General features: G+C 59.5%; 1 protein-coding gene across 1 annotated transcript in view; it reads right to left on the bottom strand.

The window, feature by feature from the left end:
* Positions 1-26,211, bottom strand: part of LOC126995299 (fibrinogen-like protein A) — a 134,689-nt gene extending 108,478 nt beyond the window's left edge. Inside the window, exons 1-3 of the mRNA XM_050854788.1 lie at positions 25,868-26,211; positions 25,164-25,606; positions 21,717-21,813 (exon numbers count right to left, since the gene is read on the bottom strand). Coding sequence (XP_050710745.1) covers positions 21,717-21,813; positions 25,164-25,606; positions 25,868-26,107 — 780 coding nt within the window. The 5' untranslated portion in view covers positions 26,108-26,211. The remainder of the gene's footprint in view (positions 1-21,716; positions 21,814-25,163; positions 25,607-25,867) is intronic.
* Positions 26,212-26,428: the final 217 nt, after the last annotated feature.

Here is a 26,428-nt window from a genome sequence, read left to right on the forward strand (position 1 = left end):
CCTTCCATCACCTCTCCCTCCTGGCCCCTTCCATCACCTCTCCTCCTGCCCCTTCCATCACCTCTCCCTCCTGGCCCTTCCATCACCTCTCCTCCTGCGCCCTTCCATCACCTCTCCCTCCTGCCCCCTTCCATCACCTTTCCCTCCTGCGCCCTTCCATCACCTCTCCCTCCTGCCCCCTTCCATCACCTTTCCCTCCTGCCCACTTCCATCACCTGTCCTCCTGGCCCTTCCATCACCTCTCCCTCCTGGCCCCTTCCATCACCTCTCTTTCCTCCCCTTTCCATCACCTCTCCTTCCTGCCCTCTTCCATCACCTCTCCCTCCTGGCCATTTCCATCACCTCTCCCTCCGGCCCCCTTCCATCACCTGACCCTCCTGCCCCTTCCATCACCTCTCCTCCTGCTCCCTTCCATCTCCTCTCCCTCCTGCCCCTTCCATCACTACTCCCTCCTGGCCCCTTCCATCACCTCTCCTCCTGCCCCTTCCATCACCTCTCCCTCCTGCCCTTCCATCACCTCTCTCCTCCTGCTCCCCTTCCATCACCTCTCCTCCTGCCCCTTCCATCACCTCTCCCTCCTGCCCCCTTCCATCACCTCTCCTCCTGCCCCTTCCATCACCTCCCTCCTGCCCTTCCATCACCTATCCTTCCTGGCCCCTTCCATCACCTCGCCCTCCTGCCCCCGTCCATTAATTCTCATTCCTGCCCCTTCCATCACCTCTCCCTCCTCCCCCTTCCATCACCTCTCCCTCCTGCCCCTTCCATCACCTCTCCTCCTGTCCCTTCCATCACCTCCCTCCTGCCCCCTTCCATCACCTCTCCCTCCTGCCCCTTCCATCACCTCTCCCTCCTGCCCCTTCCATCACCTCTCCCTCCTGCCCCCTTCCATCACCTCTCCTCCTGCCCTTCCATCACCTCTCCTCCTGCCCCTTCCATCCTCTCCTCCTGCCCCCTTCCATCACCTCTCCTCCTGCCCCTTCCATCACCTCTCCTCCTGCCCCCTTCCATCACCTCTCCCTCCTGCCCCTTCCATCACCTCTCCCTCCTGCCCTTCCATCACCCTCTCCCTCCTGCCCCTTCCATCACCTCTCCCTCCTGCCCCTTCCATCACCTCTCCCTCCTGCCCTTCCATCACCTCTCCTCCTGCCCCCTTCCATCACCTCTCCCTCCTGCCCCTTCCATCACCTCTCCTCCTGCCCCTTCCATCACCTCTCCCTCCTGCCCCTTCCATCACCTCTCCCTCCTGGCCCCTTCCATCCACCTCTCCCTCCTGCCCCTTCCATCACTCTCCCTCCTGCCTTCCATCACCTCTCTCCTGCCCCTTCCATCACCTCTCCTCCTGCCCTTCCATCACCTCTCCCTCCTGCCCCTTCCATCACCTCTCCTCCTGCCCTTTCCATCACCTCTCCTCCTGCCCCTTCCATCACCTCTCCCTCCTGGCCCTTCCATCACCTCTCCTCCTGCCCCTTCCATCACCTCTCCCTCCTGCCCCTTCCATCACCTCTCCCTCCTGCCCCTTCCATCACCTCTCCTCCTGCCCCTTCCATCACCTCTCCTCCTGCCCCTTCCATCACCTCTCCCTCCTGCCCCTTCCATCACCTCTCCCTCCTGGCCCTTCCATCACCTCTCCCTCCTGCCCCTTCCATCACCTCTCCCTCCTGCCCTTCCATCACCTCTCCTCCTGCCCTTCCATCACCTCTCCCTCCTGCCCCTTCCATCACCTCTCCCTCCTGCCCCTTCCATCACCTCTCCTCCTGCCCCTTCCATCACCTCCCTCCTGCCCTTCCATCACCTCTCCCTCCTGCCCCTTCCATCACCTCTCCCTCCTGGCCCCTTCCATCACCTCTCCTCCTGCCCCTTCCATCACCTCTCCCTCCTGCCCCTTCCATCACCTCTCCTCCTGCCCCTTCCATCACCTCCCTCCTGGCCCCTTCCATCACCTCTCCTGCCCCCTTCCATCACTCTCTCCCTCCTGCCCCTTCCATCACCTCCTCCTGCCCCTTCCATCACCTCTCCCTCCTGCCCCTTCCATCACCTCCCTCCTGCCCCTTCCATCACCTCTCCCTCCTGCCCCTTCCATCACCTCTCCTCCTGCCCCTTCCATCACCTCTCCTCCTGCCCCTTCCATCACCTCTCCCTCCTGCCCCTTCCATCACCTCTCCCTCCTGCCCCCTTCCATCACCTCTCCTCCTGCCCTTCCATCACCTCTCCCTCCTGCCCCCTTCCATCACCTCTCCCTCCTGCCCCTTCCATCACCTCTCCTCCTGCCCCTTCCATCACCTCTCCCTCCTGCCCCTTCCATCACCTCTCCCTCCTGCCCCTTCCATCACCTCTCCCTCCTGCCCCTTCCATCACCTCTCCTCCTGGCCCCTTCCATCACCTCTCCTCCTGCCCCTTCCATCACCTCTCCCTCCTGGCCCTTCCATCACCTCTCCTCCTGCCCCTTCCATCACCTCTCCTCCTGCCCCCTTCCATCACCTCTCCCTCCTGCCCTTCCATCACCTCTCCTCCTGCCCCTTCCATCACCTCCTCCTGCCCCCTTCCATCACCTCTCCCTCCTGGCCCTTCCATCACCTCTCCTCCTGCCCCCTTCCATCACCTCTCCCTCCTGCCCTTCCATCACCTCTCCTCCTGCCCCTTCCATCACCTCTCCCTCCTGCCCCTTCCATCACCTCTCCCTCCTGCCCCTTCCATCACCTCTCCTCCTGCCCCTTCCATCACCTCTCCTCCTGCCCCTTCCATCACCTCTCCTCCTGCCCCTTCCATCACCTCTCCCTCCTGCCCTTCCATCACCTCTCCCTCCTGCCCCTTCCATCACCTCTCCTCCTGCCCCTTCCATCACCTCTCCCTCCTGCCCCCTTCCATCACCTCCTCCTGCCCCTTCCATCACCTCTCCTCCTGCCCCTTCCATCACCTCTCCCTCCTGCCCCTTCCATCACCTCTCCTCCTGCCCATTCCATCACCTCTCTTTCCTGACCCCTTCCATCACCTCTCCCTCCTGCTCCCTTCCATCACCTCTCCTCCTGCCCCTTCCATCACCTCTCCTCCTGCCTCCTTCCATCACCTCTCCTCCTGCCCCTTCCATCACCTCTCCCTCCTGGCCCCTTCCACCACCTCTCTCTCCTGCCCCCTTCCATCACCGCTCCCTCCTGGGCCCTTTTATCACCTCTCCCTCCTGCCCCTTCCATCACCTCTCCTCCTGCCCCTTCCATCACCTCTCCCTCCTGCCCCTTCCTTCACCTCTCCCTCCTGCACCCTTCCATCACCTCGCCCTCCTGCCCCCTTCCATCACCTCTCCTCCTGCCCCTTCCATCACCTCTCCCTCCTGCCCCTTCCATCACCTCTCCCTCCTGCCCCTTCCATCACCTCTCCTCCTGCCCCTTCCATCACCTCTCCCTCCTGCCCCTTCCATCACCTCTCCTCCTGCCCCTTCCATCACCTCTCCCTCCTGCCCCTTCCATCACCCTCCTCCCCTTCCATCACCTCTCCCTCCTGCCCCTTCCATCACCTCTCCCTCCTGCCCCTTCCATCACCTCTCCCTCCTGCCCCTTCCATCACCTCTCCCTCCTGCCCTTCCATCACCTCTCCCTCCTGCCCCTTCCATCACCTCTCCTCCTGCCCCTTCCATCACCTCTCCTCCTGCCCCTTCCATCACCTCTCCCTCCTGCCCCTTCCATCACCTCTCCTCCTGCCCCTTCCATCACCTCTCCCTCCTGCCCCTTCCATCACCTCTCCCTCCTGCCCCTTCCATCACCTCTCCTCCTGCCCTTCCATCACCTCTCTCCTCCTGGCCCCTTCCATCACCTCTCCCTCCTGCCCCTTCCATCACCTCTCCCACCTGCCCCTTCCATCACCTCTCCTCCTGCCCCCTTCCATCACCTCTCCTCCTGCCCCTTCCATCACCTCTCCCTCCTGCCCCTTTCCATCACCTCTCCTTCCTGCCCCTTCCATCACCTCTCCCTCCTGCCCCTTCCATCACCTCTCGCCCTTCCATCACCTCTCCTCCTGCCCCTTCCATCACCTCCCTCCTGCCCCTTCCATCACCTCTCCTCCTGCCCCCTTCCATCACCTCTCCCTCCTGCCCCTTCCATCACCTCTCCTCCTGCCCCTTCCATCACCTCTCCTCCTGCCCCTTCCATCACCTCTCCTCCTGCCCCTTCCATCACCTCTCCTCCTGCCCCTTCCATCACCTCTCCTCCTGCCCCTTCCATCACCTCTCCTCCTGCCCCTTCCATCACCTCTCCTCCTGCCCTTCCATCACCTCTCCTCCTGCCCTTCCATCACCTCTCCCTCCTGCCCCTTCCATCACCTCTCCCTCCTGCCCCTTCCATCACCTCTCCCTCCTGCCCCTTCCATCACCTCCCTCCTGCCCCTTCCATCACCTCTCCTCCTGCCCTTCCATCACCTCTCCCTCCTGCCCCTTCCATCACCTCTCCCTCCTGCCCCTTCCATCACCTCTCCCTCCTGCCCCTTCCATCACCTCTCCCTCCTGCCCCTTCCATCACCTCTCCCTCCTGCCCCTTCCATCACCTCTCCCTCCTGCCCCTTCCATCACCTCTCCCTCCTGCCCCCTTCCATCACCTCTCCCTCCTGCCCCTTCCATCACCTCTCTCCTGCCCCTTCCATCACCTCTCCCTCCTGCCCTTCCATCACCTCCCTCCTGCCCCTTCCATCACCTCCTGCCCCTTCCATCACCTCTCCCTCCTGCCCCTTCCATCACCTCTCCTCTTCCATCACCTCCTCCTGCCCCTTCCATCACCTCTCCCTCCTGCCCCTTCCATCACCTCTCCTCCTGCCCCTTCCATCACCTCTCCCTCCTGCCCTTCCATCACCTCTCCTCCTGCCCCTTCCATCACCTCTCCTCCTGCCCCTTCCATCACCTCTCCCTCCTGCCCCTTCCATCACCTCTCCTCCTGCCCCTTCCATCACCTCTCCCTCCTGCCCCTTCCATCACCTCCCTCCTGCCCTTCCATCACCTCCCTCCTGCCCCCTTCCATCACCTCTCACTCATGCCCCCTTCCATCACCTCCTGTCCCCTTCCATCACCTCTCCCTCCTGCACCCTTCCATCACCTCTCCTCCTGCCCTTCCATCACCTCTCCCTCCTGCCCCTTCCATCACCTCTCCTCCTGCCCCCTTCCATCACCTCCTCCTGCCCTTCCATCACCTCTCCTGCCCCTTCCATCACCTCTCCTCCTGCCCCTTCCATCACCTCTCCCTCCTGCCCCCCTTGCATCACCTCTACCTCCTGCTCCCTTCCATCACCTCTCCCTCCTGCCCCCCCTTCCATCACCTCTCTCTCTTGCCCCCTTCCATCACCTCTCCTGCCCCCTTCCATCACCTCTCCCTCCTGCCCCCTTCCATCACCTATCCTCCTGCCCCTTCCATCACCTCTCCTCCTGCCCCTTCCATCACCTCTCCCTCCTCCTGCCCTTCCATCACCTCTCCTCCTGCCCCTTCCATCACCTCTCCTCCTGCCCCTTCCATCACCTCTCCCTCCTGCCCCTTCCATCACCTCTCCCTCCTGCCCCTTCCATCACCTCTCCTCCTGCCCCTTCCATCACCTCTCCCTCCTGCCCCTTCCATCACCTCTCCCTCCTGCCCCTTCCATCACCTCTCCTCCTGCCCCCTTCCATCACCTCTCCCTCCTGCCCCACTTCCATCACCTCCCTCCTGCCCCTTCCATCACCTCTCCCTCCTGCCCCTTCCATCACCTCTCCTCCTGCCCTTCCATCACCTCTCCTCCTGCCCCTTCCATCACCTCTCCCTCCTGCCCCCTTCCATCACCTCTCCTCCTGCCCCTTCCATCACCTCTCCTCCTGCCCCTTCCATCACCTCTCCCTCCTGCCCCTTCCATCACCTCTCCTCCTGCCCCTTCCATCACCTCTCCTCCTGCCCCTTCCATCACCTCTCCCTCCTGCCCCTTCCATCACCTCTCCCTCCTGCCCCCTTCCATCACCTCTCCTCCTGCCCCTTCCATCACCTCCCTCCTGCCCCTTCCATCACCTCTCCCTCCTGCCCTTCCATCACCTCCCTCCTGCCCCCTTCCATCACCTCTCCTCCTGCCCCCTTCCATCACCTCTCCTTCCTGCCCCTTCCATCACCTCCTCCCTCCCCCCTTCCATCACCTCTCCCTCCTGCCCCTTCCATCACCTCTCCTCCTGCCCCTTCCATCACCTCCCTCCTGCCCCTTCCATCACCTCTCCCTCCTGCCCTTCCATCACCTCTCCTCCTGCCCCTTCCATCACCTCCCTCCTGCCCCTTCCATCACCTCTCCTCCCTGCCCCTTCCATCACCTCTCCCTCCTGCCCCTTCCATCACCTCTCCTGCCCTTCCATCACCTCTCCCTCCTGCCCCTTCCATCACCTCTCCTCCTGCCCCTTCCATCACCTCTCCCTCCTGCCCCTTCCATCACCTCTCCCTCCTGCCCCTTCCATCACCTCTCCTCCTGCCCCCTTCCATCACCTCTCCTCCTGCCCCTTCCATCACCTCTCCCTCCTGCCCCTTCCATCACCTCTCCTCCTGCCCCTTCCATCACCTCTCCTCCTGCCCCTTCCATCACCTCCCTCCTGCCCCTTCCATCACCTCTCCCTCCTGCCCCTTCCATCACCTCCCTCCTGCCCCCTTCCATCACCTCTCCTCCTGCCCTTCCATCACCTCTCCCTCCTGCCCCTTCCATCACCTCTCCTCCTGCCCCTTCCATCACCTCTCCCTCCTGCCCCTTCCATCACCTCTCCTCCTGCCCCCTTCCATCACCTCTCCCTCCTGCCCCTTCCATCACCTCTCCTCCTGCCCCTTCCATCACCTCTCCCTCCTGCCCCTTCCATCACCTCTCCTCCTGCCCCTTCCATCACCTCTCCCTCCTGCCCCTTCCATCACCTCTCCCTCCTGCCCTCTGCCCCCTTCCATCACCTCTCCCTCCTGCCCCTTCCATCACCTCTCCCTCCTGCCCTTCCATCACCTCTCCTCCTGCCCTTCCATCACCTCTCCTCCTGCCCCTTCCATCACCTCTCCTCCTGCCCCCTTCCATCACCTCTCCTCCTGCCCCTTCCATCACCTCTCCCTCCTGCCCCTTCCATCACTCCCTCCTGCCCCTTCCATCACCTCCTCCTCCTGCCCCCTTCCATCACCTCTCCCTCCTGCCCCTTCCATCACCTCTCCTCCTGCCCCCTTCCATCACCTCCTGCCCCTTCCATCACCTCTCCCTCCTGCCCCTTCCATCACCTCTCCCTCCTGCCCTTCCATCACCTCTCCTCCTGCCCCTTCCATCACCTCCCTCCTGCCCCTTCCATCACCTCTCCTCCTGCCCCTTCCATCACCTCTCCTCCTGCCCCTTCCATCACCTCTCCTCCTCCTGCCCCTTCCATCACCTCTCCCTCCTGCCCCTTCCATCACCTCTCCTCCTGCCCCTTCCATCACCTCCCTCCTGCCCCTTCCATCACCTCTCCTCCTGCCCTTCCATCACCTCTCCCTCCTGGCCCCTTCCATCACCTCTCCTCCTGGCCCCTTCCATCACCTCTCCTCCTGCCCCTTCCATCACCTCTCCTCCTGCCCCTTCCATCACCTCTCCCTCCTGCCCCTTCCATCACCTCTCCCTCCTGCCCCTTCCATCACCTCTCCTCCTGCCCTTCCATCACCTCTCCTCCTGCCCCTTCCATCACCTCTCCCTCCTGCCCCCTTCCATCACCTCTCCCTCCTGCCCCTTCCATCACCTCTCCTCCTGCCCCCTTCCATCACCTCTCCCTCCTGCCCCTTCCATCACCTCTCCCTCCTGCCCCTTCCATCACCTCTCCCTCCTGCCCTTCCATCACCTCTCCCTCCTGCCCCTTCCATCACCTCTCCTCCTGCCCCTTCCATCACCTCTCCTCCTGCCCCTTCCATCACCTCTCCTCCTGCCCCTTCCATCACCTCTCCTCCTGCTCCTTCCATCACCTCTCCTCCTGCCCCTTCCATCACCTCTCCTCCTGCCCCTTCCATCACCTCTCCCTCCTGCCCCTTCCATCACCTCTCCTCCTGCCCCTTCCATCACCTCTCCCTCCTGCCCCTTCCATCACCTCTCCTCCTGCCCCTTCCATCACCTCTCCCTCCTGCCCCTTCCATCACCTCTCCTCCTGCCCCTTCCATCACCTCTCCCTCCTGCCCCTTCCATCACCTCTCCCTCCTGCCCCTTCCATCACCTCTCCCTCCTGCCCCTTCCATCACCTCTCCTCCTGCCCCCTTCCATCACCTCTCCTCCTGCCCCTTCCATCACCTCTCCCTCCTGCCCCTTCCATCACCTCTCCCTCCTGCCCCTTCCATCACCTCCCTCCTGCCCCTTCCATCACCTCTCCCTCCTGCACCCTTCCATCACCTCTCCCTCCTGCCCCCTTCCATCACCTGTCCCTCCTGCCCCTTCCATCACCTCTCCTCCTGCCCCTTCCATCACCTCTCCCTCTGCCCCTTCCATCACCTCTCCTCCTGCCCCTTCCATCACCTCTCCCTCCTGCCCCTTCCATCACCTCTCCCTCCTGGCCCCTTCCATCACCTCTCCCTCCTGGATCCTTCTATCACCTCTCCCTCCTGCACCTTCCATCACCTCTCTCTCCTGCCCCTTCCATCACCTCTCCCTCCTGCCCCCTTCCATCACCTCTCCCTCCTGCCGCCTTCCATCACCTCTCCCTCCTGCCCCCTTCCATCACCTCTCCTCCTGCCCCTTCCATCACCTCTCCTCCTGCCCCTTCCATCACCTCTCCTCCTGCCCCTTCCATCACCTCTCTCCTGCCCTTCCATCACCTCTCCTCCTGCCCCTTCCATCACCTCCCTCCTGCCCCTTCCATCACCTCTCCCTCCTGCCCCTTCCATCACCTCTCCCTCCTGGCCCATTCCATCACCTCTCCTCCTGCCCCTTCCATCACCTCTCCTCCTCCCCCTTCCATCACCTCTCCCTCCTGCCGCCTTCCATCACCTCTCCCTCCTGCCCCTTTCCATCACCTCTCCCTCCTGCCTCCTTCCATCACCTCTCCTGCCCCCTTCCATCACCTCTCCTTTCTACCCCCCTTCCTTTACCTCTCCCTCCTGCCCCTTTCCATCACCTCTCCCTGCCCCTTCCATCACCTCTCCTCCTGCCCCTTCCATCACCTCTCCCTCCTGCCCCTTCCATCACCTCTCCCTCCTGCCCCTTCCATCACCTCTCCTCCTGCCCCTTCCATCACCTCTCCCTCCTGCCCCTTCCATCACCTCTCCTCCTGCCCCTTCCATCACCTCTCCTCCTGCCCCTTCCATCACCTCTCCCTCCTGCCCCTTCCATCACCTCTCCTCCTGCCCCTTCCATCACCTCTCCCTCCTGCCCCTTCCATCACCTCTCCTCCTGCCCCCTTCCATCACCTCTCCCTCCTGCCCCTTCCATCACCTCTCCTCCTGCCCCCTTCCATCACCTCTCCTCCTGCCCCTTCCATCACCTCCCTCCTGCCCCTTCCATCACCTCTCCCTCCTGCCCCTTCCATCACCTCCCTCCTGCCCCTTCCATCACCTCTCCTCCTGCCCCTTCCATCACCTCTCCCTCCTGCCCCTTCCATCACCTCTCCTCCTGCCCCTTCCATCACCTCTCCTGCCCCTTCCATCACCTCTCCCTCCTGGCCCCTTCCATCACCTCTCCTCCTGCCCCCTTCCATCACCTCCTCCTGCCCCCTTCCATCACCTCTCCTCCTGCCCCTTCCATCACCTCCCTCCTGCCCCCTTCCATCACCTCTCCCTCCTGCACCCTTCCATCACCTCCCTCCTGCCCCTTCCATCACCTCTCCTCCTGCCCCTTCCATCACCTCTCCCTCCTGCCCCTTCCATCACCTCTCCTCCTGCCCCTTCCATCACCTCTCCCTCCTGCTCCCCTTCCATCACCTCTCCTCCTGCCCCTTCCATCACCTCTCCCTCCTGGCCCCTTCCATCACCTCCCCCTCCTGCCCCCTTACATCACCTCTTCCTCCTTGCCCCTTCCATCACCTCTCTTTCCTGCCCCCTTCCATCACCTCTCCCTCCTGCTCCCTTCCATCACCTCCCCTTCCTGCCCCTTCCATCACCTCTCCTCCTGGCCCTTCCATCACCTCTCCTCCTGCCCCTTCCATCACCTCTCCCTCCTGCCCTTCCATCACCTCTCCTCCTGCCCCTTCCATCACCTCTTCCTGCCCCTTCCATCACCTCTCCTCCTGGCCCTTCCATCACCTCTCCTCCTGCCCCTTCCATCACCTCTCCCTCCTGCCCCTTCCATCACCTCTCCTCCTGCCCCTTCCATCACCTCTCCTCCTGGCCCCTTCCATCACCTCTCCCTCCTGCCCATTTCCATCACCTCTCTTCCTGCCCCTTCCATCACCTCTCCCTCCTGCCCCTTCCATCACCTCTCCTCCTGCCCCTTCCATCACCTCTCCCTCCTGCCCTTCCATCACCTCTCCCTCCTGCCCCTTCCATCACCTCTCCTCCTGGCCCTTCCATCACCTCTCCTCCTGCCCCTTCCATCACCTCTCCCTCCTGCCCCTTCCATCACCTCTCCCTCCTGCCCCTTCCATCACCTCTCTCCTCCTGCCCCTTCCATCACCTCTCCCTCCTGCCCCTTCCATCACCTCTCCTCCTGCCCCTTCCATCACCTCTCCCTCCTGCCCTTCCATCACCTCTCCTCCTGCCCTTCCATCACCTCTCCCTCCTGCCCCTTCCATCACCTCTCCCTCCTGCCCCTTCCATCACCTCTCCCTCCTGCCCCTTCCATCACCTCTCCCTCCTGCCCCTTCCATCACCTCTCCCTCCTGCCCCCTTCCATCACCTCTCCCTCCTGCCCCTTCCATCACCTCTCCCTCCTGCCCCTTCCATCACCTCTCCTCCTGCCCCTTCCATCACCTCTCCCTCCTGCCCCCTTCCATCACCTCTCCTCCTGCCCCTTCCATCACCTCCCTCCTGCCCCTTCCATCACCTCTCCTCCTGCCCCTTCCATCACCTCTCCCTCCTGCCCCCTTCCATCACCTCTCACTCCTGCCCCTTCCATCACCTCTCCTCCTGCCCCTTCCATCACCTCTCCTCCTGCCCTCTTCGATCACCTCTCCCTGGTTCCCCCTTCCATCACCTCTCTCTCCTGCCCCTTCATCACCTCTCCCTCCTGCCCCATCACCTCTCCCTCCTGCCCCTTCCATCACCTCTCCTCCTGCCCCTTCCATCACCTCTCGCTCCTGCCCCCTTCCATCACCTCTCCCTCCTGCCTTCTTCCATCACCTCTCCCTCCTGCACCCTTCCATCACCTCTCCCTCCTGCCCCTTACATCCCCTCTCCCTCCTGCCCCTTCCATCCTCTCCCTCCTGCCCCTTCCATCACCTCCCTCCTGCCCCTTCCATCACCTCTCCCTCCTGCCCCTTCCATCACCTCTCTCCTCCTGCCCCTTCCATCACCTCCTACTGCCCCTTCCATCACCTCTACCTCCTGACCCCTTCCATCACCTCTCCCTCCTGCCCCCATCCATCACCACTCCATCCAGCCCCCTTCCATCACCTCTCCCTCCTGCCTTCTTCCATCACCTCCCCCTCCTGCCCCTTCAATCACCTCTCCCTCGTGCCCCTTCCATCACCTCTCCCTCCTGCCCCTTCCATCACCTCTCCCTCCTGCCCCTTCCATCACCTCTCCCTACTGCCCCCTTCCATCACCGCTCCCTCCTGCCCTTCCATCACCTCTCCCTCCTGCCCCTTCCATCACCTCTCCCTCCTGCCCTTCTTCCATCACCTCTCTCTTCTGCCCCCCTTCCATCACCTCTCCCTCCTGGCCCCCTTCCATCACCTCTCCCTCCTGCCCCCTTCCATCACCTCTCCCTCCAGCCCCTTCCATCACCTCTCCTCCTGCCCCTTCCATCACCTCTCCCTCCTGCCCTTCCATCACCTCTCCCTCCTGCCCCTTCCATCACCTCTCCCTCCTGCCCCTTCCATCCTCTCTCCTGCCCCCTTCCATCACCTCTCCCTCCTGCCCTTCCATCACCTCTCCCTCCTGCCCCTTCCATCACCTCTCCTCCTGCCCCTTCCATCACCTCTCCTCCTGCCCCTTCCATCACCTCTCCCTCCTGCCCCTTCCATCACCTCCCTCCTGCCCTTTCCATCACCTCTCCCTCCTAGCCCCCTTCCATCACCTCTCCCTCCTGCCCCTTCCATCACCTCTCCTCCTGCCCCTTCCATCACCTCTCCTCCTGCCCCTTCCATCACCTCTCCCTCCTGCCCCTTCCATCACCTCTCCCCTCCTGCCCCTTCCATCACCTCTCCTTCCTGGCCCCTTCCATCACCTCTCCTCCTGCCCCTTTCCATCACCTCTCCTCCTGCCCCTTCCATCACCTCTCCCTCCTGCCCTTCCATCTCCCTCCTGCCCCTTCCATCACCTCTCCCTCCTGCCCCTTCCATCACCTCTCCCTCCTGCCCCTTCCATCACCTCTCTCTCCTGCCCCACTCCATCACCTCTCCCTCCTGCCCCCTTCCGTCACCTCTCCCTCCTGCCCCTTCCATCACCTCCCTCCTGCTCCCCTTCCATCACCTCTCCCTCCTGCCCCTTCCATCACCTCTCCCTCCTGCCCCTTCCATCACCTCTCCCTCCTGCCCCTTCCATCACCTCTCCCTCCTGCCCCTTCATCACCTCTCCCTCCTGCCCCTTCCATCACCTCTCCTCCTGCCCCTTCCATCACCTCTCCCTCCTGCCCCTTCCATCACCTCTCCCTCCTGCCCCTTCCATCACCTCTCCCCTCCTGCCCCTTCCATCACCTCTCCTCCTGCCCCTTCCATCACCTCTCCCTCCTGCCCCTTCCATCACCTCTCCCTCCTGCCCCTTCCATCACCTCTCTCCCTCCTGCCCTTCCATCACCTCTCCCTCCTGCCCCTTCCATCACCTCTCCCTCCTGCCCTTCCATCACCTCTCCCTCCTGCCCCTTCCATCACCTCTCCCTCCTGCCCCTTCATCACCTCTCCCTCCTGCCCCTTCCATCACCTCTCCCTCCTGCCCCTTCCATCACCTCTCCCTCCTGCCCCTTCCATCACCTCTCCCTCCTGCCTTCATCACCTCTCCCTCCTGCCCCTTCCATCACCTCTCCCTCTGCCCCCTTCACCTCTCCCTCCTGCCCCTTCCATCACCTCTCCCTCCTGCCCCTTCCATCACCTCTCCCTCCTGGCCCCTTCCATCCTCTCCCTCCTGCCCCCTTCCATCACCTCTCCCTCCTGCCCCTTCCATCACCTCTCCCTCCTGCCCCTTCCATCACCTCTCCCTCCTGCCCCTTCCATCACCTCCTCCTGCCCCTTCCATCACCTCTCCCTCCTGCCCTTCCATCACCTCTCCTCCTGCCCCTTCCATCACCTCTCCCTGCCCCTTCCATCACCTCTCCTCCTGCCCCTTCCATCACCTCTCCCTCCTGCCCCTTCCATCACCTCCCTCCTGCCCCCTTCCATCACCTCTCCCTCCTGCCCCCTTCCATCACCTCTCCCTCCTGGCCCCTTCCATAACCTTTCCTCCTGCCCCTTCCATCACCTTTCCCTCCTGCCCCTTCCATCACCTCTCCCTCCTACCCCCCATTCCATCACCTCTCTCTCTTGCCCCCTTCCATCACCTCTCCCTCCTGCCCCCTTTCCATCACCCTCTCCTCCTGCCCCTTCATCACCTCTCCTGCCCCTTCCATCACCTCTCCCTCCTGCCCCTTCCATCACCTCTCCTCCTGCCCCTTCCATCACCTCTCCCTCCTGCCTTCCATCCTCTCCCTCCTGCCCTTCCATCACCTCTCCCTCCTGCCCCTACCATCACCTCGCCCTCCTGGCCCCTTCCATACCCTATCCTCCTGCCCCTTCCATCACCCTTCCCTCCTGCCCCTTCCATCACCTCTCCCTCCTGCCCCCTTCCATCACCTCTCCTGCCCTTCCATCACCTCTCCTCCTGCCCCCTTCCATCACCTCTCCCTCCTGCCCCTTCCATCACCTCTCCTCCTGCCCTTCCATCACCTCTCCCTCCTGCCCCTTCCATCACCTCTCCCTCCTGCCCCTTCCATCACCTCCCTCCTGCCCCTTCCATCCTCTCCCTCCTGCCCCTTCCATCACCTCTCCCTCCTGCCCCTTCCATCACCTCTCCCTCCTGCCCCTTCCATCACCTCTCCTCCTGCCCCCTTCATCACCTCTCCCTCCTGCCCCTTCCATCACCTCTCCCTTCCGGCCCCTTCCATCTCCTCTCTCTTCTGCCCCAGATCCATCACCTCTCCCTCCTGCCTTCCATCACCTCTCCCTCCTGTCCCCTTCCATCACCTCTCCCTCCTGCCCCTTCCATCACCTCTCCCTCCTGCCCCTTCCATCACCTCTCCCTCCTGCCCCTTCCATCACCTCTCCCTCCTGCCCTTCCATCACCTCTCCCTCCTGCCTTCCATCACCTCTCCCTCCTGCCCCTTCCATCACCTCTCCTCCTGGCCCCTTCCATCACCTCTCCCTCCTGCCCCTTCCATCACCTCTCCTCCTGCCCTTCCATCACCTCCTCCTTCCCTCCTCCCCTTCAATCACCTCTCCCTCCTGGCCCCTTCCATCACCTCTCCCTCCTGTCCCCTTCCATCACCTCTTCCTCCTGCCCGCTTCCATCACCTCTCCTCCTGCCCCTTCATCACCTCTCCCTCCTGCCCCTTCCATCACCTCTCCTCCTGCCCCTTCCATCACCTCTCCCTCCTGCCCCTTCCATCACCTCTCCCTCCTGCCCCCTTCATCACCTCTCCCTCCTGCCCCTTCCATCACCTCTCCTCCTGCCCCTTCCATCACCTCTCCCTCCTGCCCCTTCCATCACCTCCCTCCTGCCCCTTCCATCACCTCTCCCTCCTGCCCCTTCCATCACCTCTCCTCCTGCCCTTCCATCACCTCTCCCTCCTGCCCCTTCCATCACCTCTCCCTCCTGCCCCTTCCATCACCTCCCTCCTGCCCCTTCCATCACCTCTCCCTCCTGCCCCTTCCATCACCTCTCCCTCCTGCCCCTTCCATCACCTCTCCCTCCTGCCCCTTCCATCACCTCTCCCTCCTGCCCCTTCCATCACCTCTCCCTCCTGCCCCTTCCATCACCTCTCTCCTGCCCCTTCCATCACCTCTCCCTCCTGCCCCTTCCATCACCTCTCCCTCCTGCCCCTTCCATCACCTCTCCCTCCTGCCCCTTCCATCACCTCTCCCTCCTGCCCCTTCCATCACCTCTCCCTCCTGCCCCTTCCATCACCTCTCCCTCCTGGCCCCTTCCATCACCTCTCCCTCCTGCCCTTCCATCACCTCTCCCTCCTGCCCCTTCCATCACCTCTCCTCCTGCCCCTTCCACCTCTCCCTCCTGCCTTCCATCCTCTCCCTCCTGCCCCTTCCATCACCTCTCCCTCCTGCCCCTTCCATCACCTCTCCCTCCTGCCCCTTCCATCACCTCTCCTCCTGCCCCTTCCATCACCTCTCCTCCTGCCCCCTTCCATCACCTCTCCTGCCCCCTTCCATCACCTCTCCCTCCTGCCCCTTCCATCCTCTCCCTCCTGCCCTTCCATCACCTCTCCCTCCTGCCCCTTCCATCACCTCTCCCTCCTGCCCTTCCATCACCTCCTCTCCCTCCTGCCCTTCCATCACCTCTCCCTCCTGCCCTTCCATCACCTCTCCCTCCTGCCCCTTCCATCACCTCTCCCTCCTGCCCCCTTCCATCACCTCTCCCTCCTGCCCCTTCCATCACCTCTCCCTCCTGCCCCTTCCATCACCTCTCCCTCCTGCCCCTTCCATCACCTCTCCTCCTGCCCCTTCCATCACCTCTCCCTCCTGCCTTCCATCACCTCTCCCTCCTGCCCCTTCATCACCTCCTCCTGCCCCTTCCATCACCTCTCCTCCTGCCCCTTCCATCACCTCTCCCTCCTGCCCCTTCCATCCTCTCCCTCCTGCCCCTTCCATCACCTCTCCCTCCTGCCTTCCATCCTCTCCCACCTCTCCTCCTGCCCCTTCCATCACCTCTCCCTCCTGCCCCCTTCATCACCTCTCCCTCCTGCCCCTTCATCACCTCTCCCTCCTGCCCCTTCCATCACCTCTCCCTCCTGCCCCTTCATCCTCCTCCTGCCCCTTCCATCACCTCTCCTCCTGCCCTTCCATCACCTCTCCCTCCTGCCCCCTTCCACCTCTCCCTCCTGCCCCTTCCATCACCTCTCCTCCTGCCCCTTCCATCACCTCTCCCTCCTGCCCCTTCCATCACCTCTCCCTCCTGCCCCTTCCATCACCTCTCCCTCCTGCCCCCTTCCATCACCTCTCCTCTCCTGCCCCTTCCATCACCTCTCCCTCCTGGCCCCTTCCATCACCTCTCCTCCTGCCCCTTCCATCACCTCTCCCTCCTGCCCCTTCCATCACCTCTCCCTCCTGCCTTCCATCACCTCTCCTCCTGCCCCTTCCATCACCTCTCCCTCCTGCCCCTTCCATCACCTCTCCCTCCTGCCCCTTCCATCACCTCTCCCTCCTGCCCCTTCCATCACCTCTCCTCCTGCCCCTTCCATCACCTCTCCCTCCTGCCCCCTTCCATCACCTCTCCCTCCTGCCCCTTCCATCACCTCTCCTCCTGCCCCTTCCATCACCTCTCCCTCCTGCCCCTTCCATCACCTCTCCTCCTGCCCCTTCATCACCTCTCCTCCTGCCCCTTCCATCACCTCTCCCTCCTGCCCCCTTCACCTCTCCCTCTGCCCCTTCCATCACCTCTCCCTCCTGCCTTCACCTCTCCTCCTGCCCCTTCCATCACCTCTCCCTCCTGCCCCTTCATCACCTCCTCCTGCCCCTTCCATCACCTCTCCCTCCTGCCCCTTCCATCACCTCTCCCTCCTGCCCCTTCCATCACCTCTCCCTCCTGCCCCTTCCATCACCTCTCCCTCCTGCCCTTCCATCCTCTCCCTCCTGCCCCTTCCATCACCTCTCCCTCCTGCCCCTTCCATCACCTCTCCCTCCTGCCCCTTCCATCACCTCTCCCTCCTGCCCCTTCCATCACCTCTCCTCCTGCCCTTCCATCACCTCTCCCTCCTGCCCCTTCCATCACCTCTCCCTCCTGCCCCTTCCATCACCTCTCCCTCCTGGCCCCTTCATCAACTCTCCCTCCTGCCCCCTTCCATCACCTCTCCATCCTGCCCCCTTCCATCACCTCTCCCTCCTGCCCCCTTCCATCACCTCTCCCTCCTGTCCCGTTCCAACACCTCTCCCGCCTGGCCCTTCCATCACCTCTCCTCCTGCCCCTTCCATCACCTCTCCCTCCTGCCCCTTCCATCACCTCTCCCTCCTGCCCCTTCCATCACCTCTCCCTCCTGCCCCTTCATCACCTCTCCCTCCTGCCCCTTCCATCACCTCTCCCTCCTGCCCCTTCCATCACCTCTCCTCCTGCCCCTTCCATCACCTCTCCCTCCTGCCCCCTTCATCCTCTCCCTCCTGCCCCTTCCATCACCTCTCCCTCCTGCCCTTCCATCACCTCTCCCTCCTGCCTTCCATCTCCTCTCCCTCCTGGCCCCTACATCACGTCTCCCTCCTGCCCCTTTCCATCACCTCTCCTTCCTGCCCCCTTCCATCACCTCTCCCTCCTGGCCCTTTCCATCACCTCTCCCTCCTGGCCCTTTCCATCACCTCTCCCTCCTGCCCCTTCATCACCTCTCCCACCTGCCCCCTTCCATGACCTCTCTCTCCTGCCCCTTCCATCACCTCTCCCTCCTGCCCCTTCCATCCTCTCCCTCCTGCCCCTTCCATCACCTCTCCTGCCCCTTCCATCACCTCTCCTCCTGCCCCTTCCATCACCTCCCTCCTGCCCCTTCCATCACCTCTCCCTCCTGCCTTCCATCACCTCTCCCTCCTGCCCCTTCCATCACCTCTCCTCCTGCCCCTTCATCACCTCTCCCTCCTGCCCTTCCATCACCTCTCCTCTGCCCCCTTCCATCACCTCTCCCTCCTGCCCCTTCCATCACCTCTCCTCCTGCCCCTTCCATCACCTCTCCCTCCTGCCCCTTCCATCACCTCTCCCTCCTGCCCTTCCATCACCTCTCCCCTCCTGCCCCTTCCATCAACTCTCCCTCCTGCACCCTTACATCACCTCTCCCTCCTGCCCCCTTCCATCACCTCTCCCTCCTGCCCCCTTCCATCACCTCTCCCTCCTGCCCCTTTCCATCACCTCCCTCCTGCCCCCTTCCATCACCTCTCCCTCCTGCCCCTTCCATCACCTCTCCCTCCTGCCTTCCATCACCTCTCCTCCTGGCCCTTCCATCACCTCTCCCTCCCCCTTCATCACCTCTCCTGCCCCTTCCATCACCTCTCCTCCTGCCCCTTCCATCACCTCTCCCTCCTGCCCCTTCCATCACCTCTCCCTCCTGCCCCTTCCATCACCTCTCCCTCCTGCCCTTCCATCACCTCTCCTCCTGCCCCTTCCATCACCTCTCCCTCCTGCCCCTTCATCACCTCTCCCTCCTGCCCCTTCATCACCTCTCCTCCTGCCCCTTCCATCACCTCTCCCTCCTGGCCCTTCCATCACCTCTCCCTCCTGCCCCTTCATCACCTCTCCCCTCCTGCCCCTTCCATCACCTCTCCTCCTGCCCCTTCCATCACCTCTCCCTCCTGCCCCTTCCATCACCTCTCCCTCCTGCCCCTTCATCACCTCTCCCTCCTGCCCTTCCATCACCTCTCCTCCTGCCCCTTCCATCACCTCTCCCTCCTGCCCCTTCCATCCTCTCCCTCCTGCCCCTTCCATCACCTCTCCCTCCTGCCCCTTCCATCACCTCTCCCTCCTGCCCCTTCCATCACCTCCTCTCCCTCCCCCTTCATCACCTCTCCCTCCTGCCCCTTCCATCACCTCTCCCTCCTGCCCCTTCCATCACCTCTCCCTCCTGCCCCTTCCATCACCTCCCTCCTGCCCCTTCCATCACCTCTCCCTCCTGCCCCTTCCATCACCTCTCCTCCCCCTTCATCACCTCTCCCTCCTGCCCCTTCCATCACCTCCTCCTGCCCCTTCCATCACCTCTCCCTCCTGCCCCTTCCATCACCTCTCCTCCTGCCCCCTTCATCACCTCTCCCTCCTGCCCCTTCCATCACCTCTCCCCTCCTGCCCCTTCCATCACCTCTCCCTCCTGCCCCCTTCATCACCTCTCCTCCTGCCCCTTCCATCACCTCCCTCCTGCCCCTTCCATCACCTCTCCCTCCTGCCCCCTTCATCACCTCTCCCTCCTGCCCCTTCCATCACCTCTCCCTCCTGCCCCTTCATCACCTCTCCCTCCTGCGCCCTTCCATCACCTCTCCCTCCTGCCCCCTTCCATCACCGCTCCCTCCTGCCCCTTCCATCACCTCTCCTCCTGCCCCTTCCATCACCTCTCCCTCCTGCCCCTTCCATCACCTCTCCCTCCTGCCCCTTCCATCACCTCTCCTCCTGCCCCTTCCATCACCTCCCTCCTGCCCTTCCATCACCTCCCTCCTGCCCCTTCCATCACCTCTCCCTCCTGCCTTCCATCACCTCTCCCTCCTGCCCCTTCCATCACCTCTCCCTCCTGCCCCTTCCATCACCTCTCCCTCCTGCCCTTCCATCACCTCTCCCTCCTGCCCTTCCATCCTCTCCCTCCTGCCCTTCCATCACCTCTCCTCCTGCGCCCTTCCATCACCTTTCCCTCCTGCGCCCTTCCATCACCTCTCCCTCCTGCGCCCTTCCATCACCTCTCCTCCTGCCCTTCCATCACCTCTCCCTCCTGCCCCTTCCATCACCTCTCCTCCTCTCCTTCTCTCCCCCTTCCATCACCTCTCCCCTCCTGCCCCTTCATCACCTCTCCTCCTGCCCCTTCCATCCTCTCCCTCCTGCCCCTTCCATCACCTCTCCTCCTGCCCCTTCCATCACCTCTCCCTCCTGCCCCTTCCATCACCTCTCCCTCCTGCCTTCCATCACCTCTCCCTCCTGCCCCCTTCATCACCTCCTCCTGCCACCTTGCATCACCGCTCCCCCCTGCCCCCTTCCATCCACTCTCCCCCCTGGCCCCTTCCATCACCTCGCCCTCCTGCCCCTTCATCACCTCTCCCTCCTGCCCCCTTCCATCACCTCTCCCTCCTGCCCTTCATCCTCTCCTCCTGCCCCTTCCATCACCTCTCCCTCCTGCCCTCTTCCATCACTCTCCCTCCTGCCCCTTCATCACCTCTCCCTCCTGCCCCTTCATCACCTCTCCCTCCTGCCCCTTCCATCACCTCTCCCTCCTGCCTTCCATCACCTCTCCCTCCTGCCCCTTCCATCACCTCTCCCTGCCCCCTTCCATCACCTCTCCTCCTGCCCTTCCATCACCTCTCCCTCCTGCCTTCCATCACCTCTCCCTCCTGCCCCTTCCATCCTCTCCCTCCTGCCCCTTCATCACCTCTCCCTCCTGCCCCTTCCATCACCTCTCCTCCTGCCCCTTCCATCACCTCTCCCTCCTGGCCTTCCATCACCTCTCCCTCCTGCCCCTTCCATCCTCTCCCTCCTGCCCCTTCCATCACCTCTCCCTCCTTCCCCCTTCCATCACCTCTCCGTCCTGCCCTTCCATCACCTCTCCCTCCTGCCCCTTCCATCACCTCTCCTCCTCGCCCCTTCCATCACCTCTCCCTCCTGCCCTTTCCATCACCTCTCCTCCTGCCCCTTCCATCACCTCTCCCTCCTGCCTTCATCACCTCTCTCCTGCCCCTTCCATCACCTCTCCCTCCTGCCCCATTCCATCACCTCTCCCTCCTGCCCCCTTCCAGCACCTCTCCCTCCTGCCCCTTCCATTACCTCTCCCTCCTGGCCCCTTCATCACCTCTCTCCTCCTGCCCCCTTCCATCACCTCTCCCTCCTGCCTCCTTTCATCACCTCTCCCTCCTGCCTCCCCTTCCATCACCTCTCCCTCCTCCCCCCTTCCATCACCTCTCCCTCTGGCCCTTACATCACCTTTCCCTCCTGCCACTTTCCATCACCTCTCCCTCCTGCCCCATTCCATCACCTCTACCTCATGGCCCCTTCCATCACCTCTCCTTCCTGCTCCCTTCCATCACCTCTCCCTTCTGCCCCCTTCCATCACCTATCGCTCCTGGCCCCTGCATCCTCTCCCTCCTGCCTTCCATCACCTCTTCCTCTTGGCCCCTTGCATCACCTCTCCTCTGGCCCTTCCATCCACCTCTCTTCCTGGCCCTTCCATCCTCTCCCTCCTGGCCCTTCATCACCTCTCCTCCTGCCCCCTTCCATCACCTCTCCCCTCCTTGCCACATCACCTCTCCCTCCTGCCCCCTTCCATCATTTCTCCCTCTTGGCCCCTTGCAGCACCTCTCACTCCTGGCCCCTTCCATCACCTCCCCCTCCTGCCCCCATCCATCACCTCTCCCTCTTGGCCCCTTCCATTACATCTCCTTCCTGGCCCCTTCCATCTGCCCCTCCTTCTCCTGCCCCTTCCATCACCTCCCCTCCTGCCCCTTCCATCCTCTCCTCCTACCCTCTTCATCACCTCTCCCCAGCCCCTGCCCCTTCATCCACATCTCCCTCATGCCCACTTGCATCACCTTTCCCTCCTGGCCCCTTCCATCACCTCCCCCTCCTGCCCCTTCATTACCTTTCTCCTGCCCCTTCCATCACCTCTCCCTCCTGCTTGCCACATCACCTCTCCCTCCTGGCCCTTCCATCACCTCTCCTCCTGCCACTTTCATCACCTCTCCCTCCTGCCCCTTATCACCTCTCCTCCTGCCCCTTTCATCACCTCTCCCTCCTGCCCCCTTCCATCACCTCTCCCTTCTGCCCCCTTCCATCGTTATCAGCATCATGAGTGGTAAAGCTGCTGCCAGAACTATAGGCTAAAGAGTCCCCTGCGTCACCGCTGTACCTGCAATTCATATATATATATATATATATATATATATATATATATATATATATATATATATATATATATATATATATATATATATATATAATAGATAGATAGATGAGATAGATAGATGAATATATAGATATAGATGAATATGAATATACAGATATAGATATGAATGGTTAATTAGATGAATGAATGAATGGACAGATAGATGAATATGCAAAAACGTATATATATATATATATATATATATATATGAATGAATATATGTATACATATAAATAAATAAAAACGTATATATATATATATATATATATATATATATATATATATATATATATATATATATATATATATATATATATATATATATATATATATATATATATATATATATATATATATATATATATATATATATATATATATATATATATATATATATATATATATATATATATATATATATATATATATATATATATATATATATATATATATATATAGATATAGGGGTGTGTGTGGGTGTGTGTGTGTGTGGGTGTGTGTGTGGGTGTGTGGGTGTGTGTGTGTGTGTGTGTGTGTGTGTGTGTGTGTGTGTCTGTGTACGTGTTGGCTTAGGTACTAAGTGCTGATAATAACAGAATGTTTTAGGCATTCATCAAGAACTAGATATTTTTAGATCTCGAATTGAATGGCTACAAAGACACGGGAGAGATGTGCGCTGCGTGTTTATGAACTCTGGCTGTTAACTGAATCATTCTGTGGGTTGGCCTCATTTAGGACCAGAGACTGCAAAAATGTTTAAAGGACATAAAACATTTTTTTTTCACATAAAACAGTGATTTTCGCGAAATAAAACAAATCGCTGTTTCTGCTGGATATTTACATACTAAGTGTCCCAAACACGACACTTTCACCAGATCCCTGTTGGAAGATTCCTGGCAGCGGTGTTTCAGCGATCTGTTTCACGTCTACTAATTACTGAATTAGAGGTCAAAAGATACAGGCGAGTGGTGCCGGGAGTTACGGAAATCCGTCATTACATCAGAGGCACAAAAAATGTTACGTTCTTCACATGACTGATACTTAAATTATTCCTATTACTGAAATCACGTGACACAGATAAGCAGACCAGAATACCGCTCAGTCTGGCTCACCACTGGACAGACATGACATGAAAGCAGCGCTAAAATGGTCACAAATTATGACCATTTTAGTTAGCTCTCTCTACAGAACTCCCGGGAATTTAGTAGTAGTAGTAGTAGTAGTAGTAGTAGTAGTAGTAGTAGTAGCAGCAGCAGTAGACTATATTCATGAGGCATATATACTACTTTTTTTTTTTTACAACAAAGGAGGCAGCTCAAGGGCACAAAAAAAAACAATAATAAAAAAAGCCCGCTAATCGCTGCTCCCATAAAAGAATCAGAAGAGGTGGCCAAAAGCAAGGTCAAATTCGGGAGGAGAGGTGTCCTGATACCCTCCTCTTGAAAGAGTTCAAGTCGTAGGCAGGAGGAAATACAGATGAAGGAAGATTGTTCCAGAGTTTACCAGCGTGAGGGATGAAAGAGTGAAGATGCTGGTTAACTCTTGCATAAGATGTTTGGACAGTATAGGGATGAGCATGAGTAGAAAGTCGTGTGCAGCGGGGCCGCGGGAGGGGGGGGAGGCATGCAGTTAGCAAGTTCAGAAGAGCAGTCAGCGTGGAAATATCGATAGAAGATAGAAAGAGAGGCAACATCGCGGAAGAATTTAAGAGGTAGAAGACTATCAGTAGGAGGAGGAAAGCTGATGAGACGAAAGAGCCTTAGCCTCCACTCTGTCCAGAAGAGCTGTGTGGGTGGAGGCCCCCAACACGTGAGATGCATACTCCATACGAGGGCGGACAAGGCCCCTGTATATGGATAGCAACTGCGCGGGGGAGAAGAACTGGCGGAGACGATACAGAACGCCCAACCTCGAGGAAGCTGATTTAGCGAGAGAGGAGATATGAAGTTTCCAGTTGAGATTTTGATTTAAGTATAGACCGAGGATGTTTAGTGTTGAAGAAGGTGGCAGCTGAGTGTTGTCGAAGAATAGGGGATAGGTGTTTGGAAGATTGTGTCGAGTTGATAGATGGAGAAATTGAGTTTTTGAGGCATTGAAGGACACAAGGTTCCTTCTGCCCCAATCGGAAATAATAGCAAGGTCTGAGGTTAAGCGTTCTGCAGCCTCCAGTCTGGAGTTGTGTACGTCCTGTTTTGATGGTCTTCTATTGAAAGAAGTTGAATAATGCAGAGTGGAGTCGTCGGCGTACGAGTGGACAGGACAGTTTGTTATGGAAAGAAGATCATTGATGAATAACAGGAAGAGAGTGGGTGATAGGACAGAGCCCTGTGGAACGCCACTGTTGATAGGTTTAGGGGAAGAGCAGTGACCGTCTACCACCGCAGAGATAGAACGGCCGGAAGGGAAACTGGAGATAAAGGAACAGAGAGAGGGATAGAATCCGAAAGAGGGCAGTTTAGAAAGCAAAGACTGGTGCTAGACTCTATCGAAGGCTTTCGATATGTCTAGCGCAACAGAGAAAGTTTCACCGAAACTGCTAAGAGAGGATGACCAAGAGTCAGTTAAGAGAGCAAGAAGATCGCCAGTAAAACGCCCCTTGCAGAATCCATACTGGCGACCAGATAGATGATTAGAAGTGGAAAGGTGTTTTTGAATATTCCGGCTAAGGATTGATTCAAAAGCTTTAGATAGACATGAGAGTAAAGCTATAGGGCGGTTGTTTGAGGGATTGGAGCGGTCACCCTTCTTAGGCACAGGCTGTACAAAGGCATACTTCCAGCAGGAAGGAAAGATAGATGTTGACAGGCAGAGGCGAAAAAGAGTTTGACCAGGCAGGGTGTTAGCACAGAAGCACAGTTTTTAAGGACTATAGGAGGCACTCCATCAGGTCCATAAGCCTTCTGAGAGTTGAGGCCAGAGAGGGCATAGAAAACATCATTAGGAAGAATCTTAATAACAGGCATAAAGGAGTCAGAGGGGGGATGAGTAGGAGGAATGCTGCTATTACTACTACTACTACTACTACTACTACTACTACTACTACTACTACTACTACTACTACTACTACTACTACTACTGCTACTACTACTAATAATAATAATAATAATATTACTAATATTACTACAATTACTACTATTACGTCTCCTCCTACAACAACTACTACTACTACTACTACTTTTACTACAGCTACTACTACTACTACTACTACTACTACTGCTGCTGCTGCTACTACTACTACTACTACTACTACTACTACTACTACTACTTCTATTGCAACGACTTTGAAAAAGCTCTCCCATAAGATCTTGGCTCACCTTTCAACAGTGAGGCGGTACTTGGTGCTTGGAGTGCCGATGTAGAAGAAGCCGTACTTTGCATACCGTTTTAAGTCGTCCCAATCAGCCATGTCGATGCGCAGTTCCTGAAGGGCCGCCGATGTCAGTCCGTGCAGCAGGTCCAGGCCCAGCCAGAACTCCCCCTCGAGATGGCCGAAACCCAACTGGTACTCTAGCCACGTCCGGTTAAAGTCTTCCCGGACGGTGAGGTTGGTGCGTCTCTGGAATACCGTCCAGCCCCCTCCGTCAGTCGTTTGGTCGCAGTACACTGCCACGCGGCGCTGGGGCTGCCCAAGGAAGGGGTACACGTGGCGAAGGCCCTTGCCGCTGTCCCCGCCGTCCAGCAGGTCCTTGCAGTGACGTGGTCGGTTGTCGTAGTGACTCACGAATTGACGCACCTCCTGCAGCAGCTCTCTCGCCTCCTGCATGGCCAGGGAAAGGAATGGTCTATTACTGCGAGTAGGTCACTAACGGAAATAGAAAGTAACAGTCGCTAATACCATTGTTTTATGTGTGATTTGGCTGCGTAGCTTATTGAGGTTTGGGCATCATATTTGATGGGTTTACTTTACATTATTTAACTGGATTAAGCTACCTTACTTCGTGGTCAGGTCACATTACATGGTGGTGTATAGTTACATTACACGAAGGAAGCTGTATTTATTTGCGGAATAAATCGTTACCTGCACCAGCGGGTTCGGCGGCGTTGGGCGCTGCACGGAGGTGGGTGCACAGGTGTCCAGGGCTTCGGCCACACACGTCTCGCTGAAGCCCGTGGCGACGAGGAGACTGGACACTAGGGACTTACCAATAATCACATTGCTCGTGTCCCCCTCTGCAGCAGGGGCGGGAATGCTGGCTGGCTCCACCGGGGCCACGACCACGGCCATGGCCGCGACGTTCAGCAACATCAGAACTGTCATTGAGTTCTACTTCTGATCTTCTGGCAAATGAAGTATTTTCCCAAGACTTATTTGACAGGCAGCAGGTCAAGATGCCCTGCAGAACTACACTGGTGATCTGCCAGTTACTGGCGGGCACCAGTGTGCGTCGGCTTATAAAGACGTGCCCCACACACACACACAACTCGGGCCTAACACTGACGTATCTAGAGTGCAGAGTGTGTGTGTGTGTGTGTGTGTGTGTGTGTGTGTGTGTGTGTGTGTGTGTGTGTAACAGAGAGAGAGAGAGAGAGAGTGTGGCGATGCTCTTTGTGTTCCTGTCATGTTTCCTGCTCTCAGTTA

This window comes from Eriocheir sinensis, chromosome 7, assembly GCF_024679095.1.
Source record: "Eriocheir sinensis breed Jianghai 21 chromosome 7, ASM2467909v1, whole genome shotgun sequence".
In the NCBI taxonomy this organism is placed as follows: domain Eukaryota; kingdom Metazoa; phylum Arthropoda; class Malacostraca; order Decapoda; family Varunidae; genus Eriocheir; species Eriocheir sinensis.